Source organism: Humulus lupulus, chromosome 3 (assembly GCF_963169125.1).
Source record: "Humulus lupulus chromosome 3, drHumLupu1.1, whole genome shotgun sequence".
Lineage (NCBI taxonomy): Eukaryota > Viridiplantae > Streptophyta > Magnoliopsida > Rosales > Cannabaceae > Humulus > Humulus lupulus.
In genome coordinates, this window is record NC_084795.1 from 283,426,007 (window position 1) to 283,440,440 (window position 14,434).

A 14,434-nucleotide genomic window follows, 5' to 3' on the forward strand; every position below is an offset into this window, starting at 1 on the left:
CCTGATTTTGACTTGAAATTTAATCGTGTCTAATCAAATTTAATTTATTTTGACCCGTACATGTTTATGCTAAACCCAAACCTGCTAATTTCGTATCATTTTCGAGTCATGTTGTCGTGTCATTACCTATTGATTAGTGCTCAAAAATGCAAATTAATTAGTTTTAAAGTGTAAAATAAATTAAGTTTCAATTAATATTTTCATAAATTTATTGTAATATATTTTATAATTGAAAATATTAATTTTAATTTAATTTATGTTTAATTTTCAGGAAATAAATTGCATTTGGACACTAATAAAAATGGAGAATAGAGAAATAGTTAAAACTGATAAAGAAAATGAAGAAAGTGGTATTTTTAAAGAAATGAGGTTCAGCCCATTTGGCCCAAGCCCAAATATGACCATTGCCATTTTTCTTTCCTTGTCCACCCGCCAGGTGTCGCCCTCCCAATGCGCCACGTGTCTGCTCCTTTCCCCCAAATGCATTGACCCAGCATGTGATCTCCACCAGCTTTCCCTTCAGCATTGTGATCTTCACGTGACCTCCTTTTCTCCTTCAGCAAAGGCCCAAGTCAAGCCATTCATCACCAAAGGCCCAAATGCACATATATGCATATTTCCTTCAGCTTGTACAACGTGACCATTCCCTAACAAAGGCCCACGGTTCCAGCAGCCCAAAGTCAGCCCAATGCATCAACACCCCAGCCAGCCGCCTACGTGGCAGTTTCCCATTGGCTGAAAATGGGTCAAAACCCTCTTGTGTCACCAGCCATGTTTTGTGGGTATTGGGCTTTGTAAATTGCTATTTTGAGCTTTATAGATCATGTTTTTGTGGTATTTTAGAAAAAGAGCATTTTGACTATACACAAAAATAGCTAGGGTAATATTAATAATAAGATTTGATTTTTCAAAATCATATTTTATTATTAATAGTTCAGATTTATTTTGTAAACCTCATTTTGTTGTTTAATTTCTTTTTAGTCATTTTCTCCATCTATAAATAGGGACACTCTCTTCACATTATGTATGTAATTTTTAGAGTAGAGAAACTATAGCAAAATTTCCACTCACTTTCTTCTCATATTTTCTTTTTAGAATTTTGTGAGAATCATGAGCATAATGGCCTAATCTTCCTAGGAAGGTTAGGGATGATTCCATATGCAAGTGATGTTATTTTGCTACTTTGATCTACTATGTTCTTAATGTAATATATTTGAGTTATTTATATTCTTTCATCTCTATCTTTATTTTGTTATCTCTATTTACTTATGCTAATAGTATATAGGATTAGTCATGCTCTTTCTACGTGCTTCTAATTAGTAAAAATAATATTGATACATAATTTTATGTATAATCTTCTATTGCATTATTGCCCTTGGGTATTTTGTCATTTTTAGATTTTTCATAAGATTAACATTGTGCTTTTAAAGTAAAGAACCTTATAACTCAAATGAACTTTTGTTAGAAAAACTATGGACTTTAATGTTAGATTTTCCAAGTAAATGTTGGGATGTGAACTATTTACTTGTGTATTTTTGTAAATCAAGTAACCAAGTAACTAAACAAGCAAATGGATGATTCTTGAAACCTTTCATTTTCTCAAACTCTTGATTACATCTTACTTTTATTTCACTTATCTCATTTCATCACTTTATCAAAATACAATACCAAAATCTCAAACATCTTTCCATTTACAATTTTATTTACTTCTTGTTACTAACTTTTTGTGCTATTTTCTACTAACCTTTTGATTTTAGGTTACCTCATTGTGGATCGACCGCCCGATCTTACTACAACTACCGCTTAGTGTAGTCACATTTTGGGCGTTAAACACCTATATTGTCAGTCTTACTCAAAATAGAGTATTAAGTCTTGGGTGTTATTCAAAGAAAAAGTTTAGTATTCAACGACATAGATCGTTTTGTTTTTTTGTTTCTTGATTTTTCCTTTGAGTTTGTATTTTATTTTTGCAATGTTCAATTATATGTTGTGCAGATTCTAATTATTTAAGTGATGTAATTTTACTCTTCCATGAATTTTATTTATTTTATAATTTATGCTTTGTTCTTATAATTTTATGTGATAATTATACATTGTTATTAATCTACAGTTTTCATTTCATTTTGACTTATGTGAATGATATTCTTATTGCTAATAACAATTAACAAGCATTAAACTAAGAGCTTCCAACACAAACAAAATTTCCAATCCAATTTCCAACATTTAATTGCCACTCAATTATTACATGATATAATCCCACTAAATTTGATAGCTTCCAACCCAAACACATTTTACTTTCTTTCTTTAATATAAAAGAAACAAATAATATTTTATTTAATTTAAAATAATTTGATGAATATATTATTTTTATAACACTCCCTTACAAGTCTCATTTTATCACATATATAGTCTTTGTAATGACACAATGATGCTATATTTCTTCATGTGGGACAATCATTAAACTTCCATTTTTTTTCTAACAAAGATGACTTTATTTGGCAAACTTGGAACAAATCGATCACCACAAGAGGTTCCACCTCCCAAACATACAAGAACATGAGCTCCCTCATTTCTCTCCCTATTAATCCAACAAATCTCAGCTACAAACTGCTTAATCAACATACCACACACCAGCACCAAGTGAAGAAGCCTCTACTCCAGGCTAATCCCAGCTTGAATAGCTCACACCACAACTTGAGAATGCGAGCAAACTACATCTCCAAACTAGTTTCGAGCCTTGCAAGCCAACACCTCGTTGTACATAGGGGTGCACACGGGTCAGATTTTCAGATTTCGGATGCATCAGGTTTGGGTTTTGCAAGTTTTGGGTGGGAAAATAGGGTACCGAACCCACTATGAAGTTTTTAGTTTTTGGGGTGACTTCGGGTTTCAAGTGTCGGGTTTGGTCGGGTCAGGTGGAGTTGGATTTCGGGTGGGATTGGTCTAAAAATGGGCTTTGGGTCGAAAATGGGCCTTGGTTAAAAAAATTCAAAAATATTATTTTTTTGACACTTTTTTAATTTTTTTTTTACTTTTCACATGTTTTTTAACTTTCTTGTTAGTTTGGTAATGTTGAATTTTTACAAATTGGGTCTTGATAAATTTTTTTTAAAAATGCATTAATCTCTAAAGTAAAAAATTATGTTCGAGTTCGGGTGTAACCCGAACCCATGCGTCCTTAGTTTCAAAACTCGAACCTGACCCAAACTATGTTGGATCATGGTTCGGAACAGATTTCACTCAAATCTGACGAGTTTTGCAAAAAAAAACGGGTTTCCGGGTTGCGGGTTTTTCGAATCAAATGTTCACCCCTAGCACAAAGCTCTCTTCACAACATTATCAAAGAATGATGCAACAACAAAACACCTTAGACCATCAAAAAGAGAAGAACTATACCTCTGCCCATCAAAGGCATAATCGGCACCCTCTTGGCTGACTGATAAACACTGATGGCCTCCAAGAAGTGGTTGTTTAAAGAAGGTACAAAAGACACACGATAACACAGAACAAGAATATAAATTTACATAAAATATTGTCATTCCCTATATAAATTAGAGAATGGTATATCTTTAAAGTCCTTAAACATCATACACCCCAAATAGCCACCCAATATCTAATTTTGTCCCATGAACTCTCTAAAAGATCAAATTCCTTCAGAACTCTACACCAGTCTCATAGAGAACACATGAAGTTACATAATTTCATGAACATTGAGACACTCAAGGTATAACAACCAAGCAAAAACTTTGACCTTAGAAGGCAAATGACTTTTCCAAACAAAAGCTGCTCAGCTATTACTTTATTAATTAATAATGATTAGATTTATTTAATTTTGAATAACCACAACTTCAGTTTTTTTTTTAATATTAAATCCCCAAATGAGTTGATTTTTCTGTTGGGTTTAGTATTATTGAATGAAAATGGGAATGAAGGTCTAGCATCATATCAAGGAACTCAATAGGTCTAGCACCACAATCTTTTTTTTCTTCACAAAATCAAATCAAGAACTAAATTTCACTTTACTTTATGATCCGTGGGGCTAAAACCTACCAAGGACTCTGAAACTTGTCCCTATTTAAACACAGAAAATAAATTAGAACAAGTTCCAGCAAGTGCATAATTGCTACCTATTACAAAGAAAACCTTAAGATAATCTTCTAAAGGAAACCGCCATAACCATTTCATAAGAAAAGCCTTATTTCTCTTCACAAGATTCCCAATACCCAAACCCCCGTGGCCTCGCGAATTACAAACTTCTAGCCAAGAAACCAAATGGTCCGGCCCCGACCAGTCCGCACCCTCCCACAGAAAATCTCGCATCAACTTCTCAATAATCCCTGCCACATTCTTAGGGATCCGGAACTGAATAAGAGCCAATCTACCACCTCGTGACAGAAAATCACTCTTCCAACCATCCAAACATTTAGCACACTTCGAAACCACAGGTTCCCAAAACCTTTTGGAACGAGGGGAAGCTCCCAGAGGGAGACCCAAATACTGAATCGGCCACTGGCCCATTTCACAACCTATCTCCCTAGCTCGAGACTCCACCACCTCCTCAGACACGTTAATTCCCAACACTTTGACATTTCTGCAAATTAATCGAGAGCCCAGAAAGTTCCAGCTAATCAAAAGTAATAGTTTCATTTGAACAAATTTCAACTTCCTTGAGAAAGTTCCAGCAAAGAATGTGATTTACTTTTCCCTTGGAACATTTTAATTATTTCATTGACACTAGAATGACACCAAAATTCTCCATAAATACATGTATATATATACTCAAACTGTACATTGCAAGAACATGATTCTTGTCATTCTATGTATCCATTTATCAAAGTGTTACAGAATTGAAATTTGAAATCTTAATTTCTCTCTCTGTACTTTTTCCTCCACGCCCTTCCACCGTGATCATCTCGCACTTGTTCCTTTTTTGCTTCCCTCACTAATTTCTCAAGCTCTCTGCTCTCCTAAATTTCTTCCCCTTTTTATTACTGCACCACAATCCCTATCGGTGCCAACCTCAAGAAACATGACTAACATTTGCAATTATTCAAGTTATATAGTCATCTCTAAGTACTACATATACTAAAATTCTTTTTCTGAGCTAGATATTTCCATGAAAGCATGAATTTATGATCATTAAGAATAAGCCCTTCTGCTCAACAAATTATTAAACCACCAAAGGTCACACAGTGGCGCAAAATAAAAATCGTGTTACCTTGGATGCACATTATGGCATTAGCCATGTCTCAAAGCAAGAGCGAGTGACGAATACATCCATCATGATCGCCCATCTCTGTCTCCAACTCAAAATAACCATTTTACAAACAAAAGACAGAGCACAACCAGAGCTTAAAACAAAAAACAATGCTAGAGATGTGCTGTCTGAAAATCAACAATAACATAACATAGTCTATACTATATCTTCATTATTTATTGTACAAAAAGAACAGGCAGCACATTTAGGGACATGAAAACCACTAGCTTCATGTAAATGGAGATAAAACAAGATAATCGATTCGATCATCATCATTTCTATGCTCTAAATCAATTTTCATATATATATATATTGATGTAAGGACCTAAAGGTCAGTAAAAAATTACATCTTCTCAACTACAAATCATTATGAACAAGGCTGCACTGCATTGTCTAATGTCTAGTCTGTACCAAATTATGCCAGTCCCCGCCCCTCCAAAAAATTAAACATAAGAATTCTCTTCCCTAAAAAATATGCACTGTTGCAAGCCATTAGCATCTCTCAACAACTAATTTCATCAATGGAGAATCAAAACATCAATAAGTTTGTAGCTGTCCCAACAATAAAAGGTTCCATTAATATGCGAGTCAAGAAGTAAAAAAGAACACCCAAAGCAATGGATATGGGGAGAGCAGGCAGAGCTCTTCGGTACACAGACAACAAAATGAGAGTGCAGCCAAGTCCACAAATAATGGCAAGGTAACAAGCATACACAGTCATAAGATCATACATGGCTGCTCTTCCAACAAGAACACTATAGAAAATAAAGTCACCAAGACCAAGTTTAATACCTCTGCTCGATAACTCCACTCCTTCTCTTGTTACTTCTCTCTCATTTCCCAATCCCATTAGCTCAACAAGAGGAGACATCTCCTCCTCCACAGGCACTACATTTTCCCGGCCCCCATTCGCCCTGGCTCGATCAGACAGTGGCGAATCACTGCTTGCAGAATGCCTCCCAATTGAATTCAACACCAATGGGGACCTCTCCTCTTCATCTTCCTCACTCAAAACACCTCTCTCATTCACAAAGTTCCTAACTTCAACGGCTGTGAAATTGCCATCACCGCTGCCACCTTCTTCTTCGCTCCTAATTCTATTCGAATTGTCCTGTGAAATTGCCTGAAGCTCGACCGAACCTGTATCGGAAACCCCAGTTGCCAAAAGCCTCAATGGGGACCCCCGATTTTCAACTTCTCTCGAGACCGTGGGGCGAGCCTCGTAAACCAAAGCCGGAAGCTCCTCATCTCGACTCGAGGCTAGCTCAACCAAAAGCTTGAGCGGACCGCCTGGAGCCAAAACCGCCACCAAATCGTACACAGCCAAAGCCACGAGAAGAGTCCAAGTAGTCCACTCCGGCAATTTGGTGAACCAAGTGGCCACGAAGATCCCCAAAGAAACCATATACGCTTGCCTCAAGAGAATCGGAAACCCAGCGGAGAACAGCGACAGAACCCCAACGACGGAGAAGTTGAAGAGCAAGAGAAAGCAAGTGACGGAGTCGATTGGTATGGAGAAATGCTGAACAATGGAGAAGAAGATCGATCCCCCGATCATGGCGAGGACGAAGAAGGCAGAGAACCTCATGTAGTTCTTGAGAAAATTGGTGAAATTGTAGTAGTAGAGGAGGACGAGGAGGAAGGTGACGATGGCGACGAAGATGACGAAGACCAAGGCGTTGAGGAGCGAGCCCTCGAGCTTTTGGGTGACGGAGTCAGAAGGGCTCTCCATGTAGACGAGGTTGGCGGCGGTGCGGATGGGAGGAGCGGCGGCGGAAGAGGAGTAGAGGGAGTAGACGAGGAGGACGACGAGGAGCATGCAGATTGATACTGGGCACATTACGCCCACGATCTCCGTTCCGATCGAATCTAGGATGCTTGACTCCATAGCTATGGAGCTTTTTGGGGTTTGGTTTTCGTTTGGGAAGTTTTTTGTAAAGACAAAATTTTGGATTTATATATTTATTATTATTATTTATGTATTTATTTATGAGAATTTTTCAAAAATATTATTTTAGTATAAATTATTAGCTAATTAAAATATAAAAATTTTATATTTTTTTTTATCACATTTATAATTTATAATTATTTTTTTAGTTATTTTTCTTTTTTTTACTTATTTATTTTTTCTTTCATTTTTTTTTACTTTTTTACCATTTTTTCAATCCTCCTATTTTTCTTTCCATTTTTCTATTATTATTCTTCTTATTCTTTTCATTTTTATTCATTTTTTTCTTTCATTTGTATTATTTTGTTCATATTTTTTAGTTTTCTTTTTTTTTCTATTTTTTATTTATTATTTTATCCTTCTATTTTTTTCACACTAGATTTTTGTTCTTTCTTTTTTTCTTCTTCCATGTTTTTTTTTTCATTTTTTTCTACCAATTTTTTCATTCATATTTTTTTTCTTTCAATTTTTCCATTATTTTTCTTCTTCTTCTTTTTATTTTTATTCATTCATATATATTTTTTTCCTTCATCATTTCTTTTTTTTCTTTTTTTCATATTTTTTAGTTTTCTTCCTTCTTTTTTCTTCATTTTTTGTACTTAATCTTTTCTCATTCCAACTTTTTCATTTTTTTTCACACATATATTTTAACATACATAATTATTTTACTATTTTGTATTTATTATATTTTATTATTGTAATATTTTTATATTTTTTTTCTCTATATGTAAAAAAATTCAAATCAATTTTTTCGGCATTTTCTTTTTACTGTAACACTTATAGGAACACCAATATTTGGAAAGAAAACTAATAAAAATATGAAAACGTGAATGGGTAACCAGTTACTCTAATAGCAACATTAAAATTTGGAAAAAAAAATTATATGAAGAAGATGAGAGAGAAGGGAAAGGTGGTGGATCTCATTTTTTTTTTTCTGTCTTCAGATTTGTGGTAACTGGTTTCCTTCACGTTCTTTATGTGTATATTTATGAGGGTGACTGGTTATCTTCACATTCTAATGTGTGTGTATATTTTTGAGTTCTTTATGGTAGCTGGTTACCAATGTTACTAAAATCATAGTTACTTATTCCTTTTTTTAATGAAGTGTTCTTCATCTTTTCCTTCAAATTTGATGTTTCTTTTCATATTTAATATGAGTAATCCATCACCCCTCTTATGGTAACTTGTTACCCTTCTTATGGCAGAAAATTACTCCTCTCAGGATAACTGGTTACTTGTAACGCCTTAGTTGCTCCAAGACCGTTACTGTGAACTTTAAATCGTGATTAACTCGCTAAGCGAGTCATTTGTTTATAAACGTGCATCTAGGTGTTATTAATAGGCCAGGGTGAAAATTTTATATTAAAAGGAATGGATATATTTTATTTAAGACATAAAATTGTATATGGGCCCATAATAAAAGTGTTTACAAAGTTATTTACAATCCAAAATGATCATTACAGTGTAAAAATTATAACCCGCTGACCTAAGTGGCAAAAATATAGGGTTAACCCCTAGTTCCCCTGAGAAACACCTTGGCCATGGTGGTCAAGCGACCGCATATGTACACATCGCCACCTAAGCTCTCCACTCAAGGCTGGGTGAGATTTTCTTTCCCTTTACCTACACCACATAGCACATGTGAGCCAAGGCTCAGCAAGAAAACTCATTATTGCATGTATTCAATATCAATTGATGATTATGATAATCATGCTGGGCTTGTAGCCCAAATTAGGTAATATCGAGATTCTAATAATCATGCTGGGGCGTGTAGTCCTAATTAGATGGTATCGAGATTCTAATAATCATGTTGGGCGCGCGTAGCCCTAATCAGATAAGTGACTGATGAGTAAGTCATGAACTTAAACCAGAAGAGTGACTATGGAGTCACGAACTTGAATCAGATAAGTGACTGATGAATAAGTCACAAACTTGGGCTCCGCACCCATAGCTGCGTGACAATGCAGTCACCTGGGCCTTCTGACCCCGAATCTAAGTAACTAGCCTTTAGACTAGACAAGCATTTCACGCTTATGACGATAATGCTTATGTCGATTAGATCTAATCTTTTCGGCTTGCGTTAAACACGCTAATACCATTCTTGACTCATAAGCCAATACCATACGACCAATGCTCAATACTACTGTTAAACTTGACTAATGAGTCACAACTTCACAGTCAATACTGACACCAATGTCACTGACTAATAAGTCAGTACCATTCACAGATAAGCAAGATTGCTAAGCATTTAATATGCAATCAATGTCCACATATAGAGCACACAACATGCTTCATTAATTACCATGCATGTCACATACTGAGTGCAATTTTCTTACTTCTGGTTCGAGCTTGAAACAAGTTAAAAACAACCCTTGAGAACAATCGATCATTTGATCCCTTAGCGGTCACCTAGTCATAACCAAATATGGAACTCCATCAATAAAATCAACAATAAAAGGTTATTGACCTAAACCTCACTCCCAGGACTTCGAATCATACTCAAATGGTTAGTAGATTCAATCTCGAGCCTTAAGAATTGAACCCCCAAGTGTAAGCCCTTGAAAACTCCTCCCTAGCATAAAAGGAAAGGGCAAGTTGCGACTTGGTCTAGCAAGTCGCGGTGCGCCCCAAGTCAGAGAGCATGCTCAACCTAGGCACTGGGGTGGGTCGTGACCTGCCTAACCATGTCGCGACTTGCCCCCACGAACAGAGCCCCCCGACCATTTTCTCCATTAAAACCAGCCAAGAACCTCAATCAAACCTCCATTAAACTAACCCAAAATCAAAACCAACCATCAACACATCATATCCACTAGTTTAACCACAAAAACCAAGCTTTAACCGAATTAAAATCACCTCAAATAACCACTTCTATAATCAAAAGTTCTAGCTCAAAAACTAACTTCAAAACAGAGCAAAACCTGCAAAAATCATGGCTAAATTCTCACCTTAAACTCAGGTTTGCAGCCCCATCAATGGTTGAACAAAAGCCTAGAACCTCCAACCTTAATCTCCTAGCGAACCCTCAATCTTAGCTTCAAAATTCAAAGGACAAGGAAGAGAAAGATAGATGATCGTGATTCCTTAACATCCACCAAGGGCAAAAGTGTCATTTCTTCTCTAATCCCGTTAATCATAATTAACATCCTCCAATTCCCGTTATTCCCAATATTCTCAAATAATAAATAAATCATATTTGATGGACCCAAAACGGGTATGTTTTAAATATTTATACTCGCAAGCGCACGAATCGTATTTATAGAATAGTTTTCGTGTAAGCTTGAGATCGAACCCAAAGGAGTTGTCTAAAATTTAAAAGAAAACTATTTTAAACAAAAATTAATAAATTCTAACCTAGTTCCAAAGATTGATGAGAATTTTTGTATAATAAAAATAAAATAAAATACAATAATAAAGATATTAAAGATAAATATATAAACATAAATTAAAAGTAAAAATCAAGATGGTAAAATAAGATTATTAAGGATTAGACCACAAAATATAAGTTCAATAATATTTATAAGTATATTAATTCCCAAGTTTTAGTGATAGTTAAAACAAATCAAACTATCATTTTCCAAATAGATTTATAATTTTAAGCACAAATTACTTCTAAAATGATAATATTTTTCTTCACTTTTCAAAATTATAATTTCAAAGCATTTAGTGTAAATCAATCTAATGAAATAACAAATAAATAAATGAACATTATTTATAAGGCAAAACATAATATTTTTGTTCTAAGCATGAATGTGTACAATTTAATGACACATCTTACACAAAGAATATTATGTATTTGCACTAATGAAGAACAAAGTTTAAATATGTGCTAACAATCCAAAATACATGTGTTGACGCAGTTCTTCGCCAACAGGTAATTAAGAGAAGAAGAGAAATGGATTAGTGCCAAATGTAGAACCGAAACAGATATATGATCTTAGAGGATGAAAGAGGTGACTCAAGACACGTTTTTTAAGTGGTTCGAAGGTTAAAATCCTTCTTGTCCACTAGTCAATATTATTGATCTATACTGAGTATTTGATTACAGAGTATTTCTTACAAGAGATTATTTTTCCAACCACTATCAACTCCCAGGGTCTCCATATTTATAGGAGAAGGCACCTGGAAGTTGGTAAGAAGGTCATCCCGTGACCTTCTTACTTGTCGTATCAATTCTGTGACATTCATGATTAATTCCTAAACCTGACACATAAGTGTGGTCAAATCAATAGGTAAGGAGGTAATGGGCCGCATGGCCCAACCCAGTCGTGGGTGTCTGAATACGCACGTTCCTGCTGCGTGTCCGAGAAGTCAAGGGGATATCAGACACGTGATGCATGATATATGCACGTTTACCTTGCGTGTGTTGACTTCAGAAAGGGTCATAGCCTCCATATGAAGCTCGTACCCCGAGCTTCATACTTAGCTCAGTCTTCGGCCTTCGGAATCCCTGCCCCGGCCTTGGGCAGTGAAGGCGAGCCCTTGGGGATTCCTCGAGCTAAGAGGCACGACACTACGACAGAAGCTCCGGCCCCTGGGGATGACCATGAGGTAATCATGGTTAGGCCGCAGCTCGGCTTGCTAATCAGCCCGTGGGAAAATCAGGGCGTACAACATGATATTTAAGATGAAAGAAGATATTTGAAGAAGAAAATTCCATAAACTTTGTTGCACAAAATGGGAAATCAACATACAAAATAAATACTATCTAGTTACAAATTGTTTCATCATCACCTTAATAATCTTAAAAAGATTAGAAACTCATAACTAGAATAGCAAATACAAACTAAAAATTACAACATAAATAGGAAAATTTGGAGGATGAACCCCCAAATTTTTCCTCTAAAAATACATAGAAAATAACCAAAAAGAAGAATAAGATGAAGAGAATTGAGAGGTTTTGAATGTGTAGAAATTATGGTATAGTAACCTCCCTCTAAAAATGGATACCCTCAATGGTCTTCAAAACTCCATATTTATAGCCAAAATGAGTATGTTAAAATAATCAATTTAAATTAATTAAATTGATTAAATTAATTAACTTAATGATAATATGAAAATAGAGGTAAATTATAGGGTGTAATAATGATGTTTTGAGGTAAAATGTGTGTAAACATTGGGGAAAAATTTGGTATTTTAACAAAGGGGACAATGTTTGGCTCAATAAAATTGGGCATGCATGGGCTTGGGTTGATTGGCTGGCATTGAGGCGGCTGGCAGGAGATGTGTTGGTGCTTCACGCTGAGGCTAGGTGATAGTCGAATGATGGTGTACGGCTGGGGCTGAAGCGAGGTGCTGAAGGGCAGCTGGTAGGAGATTGGGGTGGAGTTGATGGGTTGGCTTGATTGGGCCCGTTTCTGGCTAGTGAGGAGAATGGGCCTGATCCGTGGAATGAAGCTGCTGGAGCTTGCTGAATGTGATGTGCCAGGCGTGGAAGGCTTGAGGCAGCTGGGAAGCTGATGGAATGAAGGCAGCAGGCATGGCCAGGCAGGGATGGGCCTGGCAACTTGGGCCGAATAGGGCTTGGGCAGGTGCTTATCAGAAATGCCACTTCTTTTGCTTTCTTTCCTTGAAAATATCACATTTCCTTCATTTTTCTTTCTCCTCAATAGCAAAAAATGCATTATTTTCCCTACAAAATAAATATAAAATAAATCATAATAACATATTTTCACTATAAAATAAATCAAGTTAATTCTTTAAAAATATTAATTATAACTTTATTTATATTTAACATTTAGTTTCAATAAAACAACATTTTTTTACCCCAAACTAAACAATAATAATTTACATAATTAACTACAATATTTTACAACAAAATAACTATAAAAACACACAAAAATCTATAAAATTAAATTAAGCCTAATAAATTCAAAATTACTTAAAAACTTAATAAATTACTAAAAAACTCAAGAATTAAGCAACAATTAGCACATAAAAAGTGGTGAAATAACTCTATTTTGTAGGGTTATCAATATTCCATTACCCTTTAATTCCTGTGTTGACGCGATTCTTCGGCAACATGGGATCCCAAATGTATAACTCTTTATAATTTCAATGAATGATTATATTTTCAAATTATATGACTTTTTATTATAGTTTAGCCACACTTTTAATCTAAAATCTCGATTCGCGAGTTAATTGCACGTTTAAAACTCACTTAGTAGCGTCTTTAAAGAAGTAGGTCGTTACATAAACCTAAACCTAAATACTATTCTTAAAACCTAAATTAAGAAAAACAAACTCCCAAATACAAAATCAAACCAAATAACTAGATACACATATTTCACCATCACATTTCAAACCCAAATTTAATAATCAAAATCACAATTCAAAATCAACATCAACATTACATCTCAAAATCAATGTCACAATTCAACTTTTTTTTTCTTCTTATTTGTCCTTGAACATAAAACTTAGTATTCCTGTTTAATGAAAATTTTGTTTTAAAGTGATTGGGTGTTCATTAAAAAAGATTTTTTTATGAGTAAATTATAAAATAACTTCTCAAAAAGATTTTTTGAAATCTTAGCTTCTCAAAAAAGATGTTATATATTAAAAAAATATTTTTTATTTTTTACCCAAACAATCTTAAAAGTATTTTCTTAATCTTAGAAGCTAAAAACAACGAAAAATAAGCTAAGCCAAACAGAATTAATGTAGTATTATCTGATTGAGCTTGTACTAGAAGTACAATGATCAGAACAATTGCACATTCAAATGTGGCAAGGACAAAATTCTTAGACATGATGATGATGATCCCTCTCTTTAAAACTCTCTCTTACATAATTCAAATAGATTGTTGCACTTGTGACTAATTTTTTGTATGCATGTAGAAAATAGCATATTTAAATCTAGTTTTTGGCATTGTAAATTATTCGGAATTTATTAAAAATTTATAGGATGCTCTAAATAAATAAAATATACAGTCATAAAAAAATCGCGCTAAAAACTGTTCAGGAGCCAAGAAACACAAAAAGTATGTACCAGTGCATACTTTTTTAAGTATTATCCTATACATTTATTCTCTGTTTTTTATTTAGAGTTTAATAAAGACACATGGTACAATTAGCAACATCAATTTTTTATTATTTTAATAATTTTTTATTGAGTTATTACTTAAGAATACTCTAAAAAAATAACTTTGTTTTTTCTAACAAAGATCATGCAACAATACTTTTTTTTTTAATGTAATTATCATAAACGTGCAAACATTCATGTAGGCTTAA

General features: G+C 34.5%; 2 protein-coding genes across 2 annotated transcripts; both read right to left on the reverse strand.

Annotated features, from left to right (window-relative positions):
* Positions 1-4,071: 4,071 nt before the first annotated feature.
* LOC133825847 (uncharacterized) lies at positions 4,072-4,647 on the reverse strand. The gene has a single exon (XM_062258740.1). The coding sequence runs from the start codon at positions 4,645-4,647 to the stop codon at positions 4,072-4,074; it is 576 nt and encodes a 191-aa protein (XP_062114724.1).
* A 747-nt stretch (positions 4,648-5,394) lies between these two features.
* On the reverse strand, positions 5,395-7,185 carry LOC133824787 (presenilin-like protein At1g08700). Its single transcript, XM_062257763.1, has one exon. The coding sequence runs from the start codon at positions 7,143-7,145 to the stop codon at positions 5,787-5,789; it is 1,359 nt and encodes a 452-aa protein (XP_062113747.1). The 5' UTR covers positions 7,146-7,185; the 3' UTR covers positions 5,395-5,786.
* Positions 7,186-14,434: the final 7,249 nt, after the last annotated feature.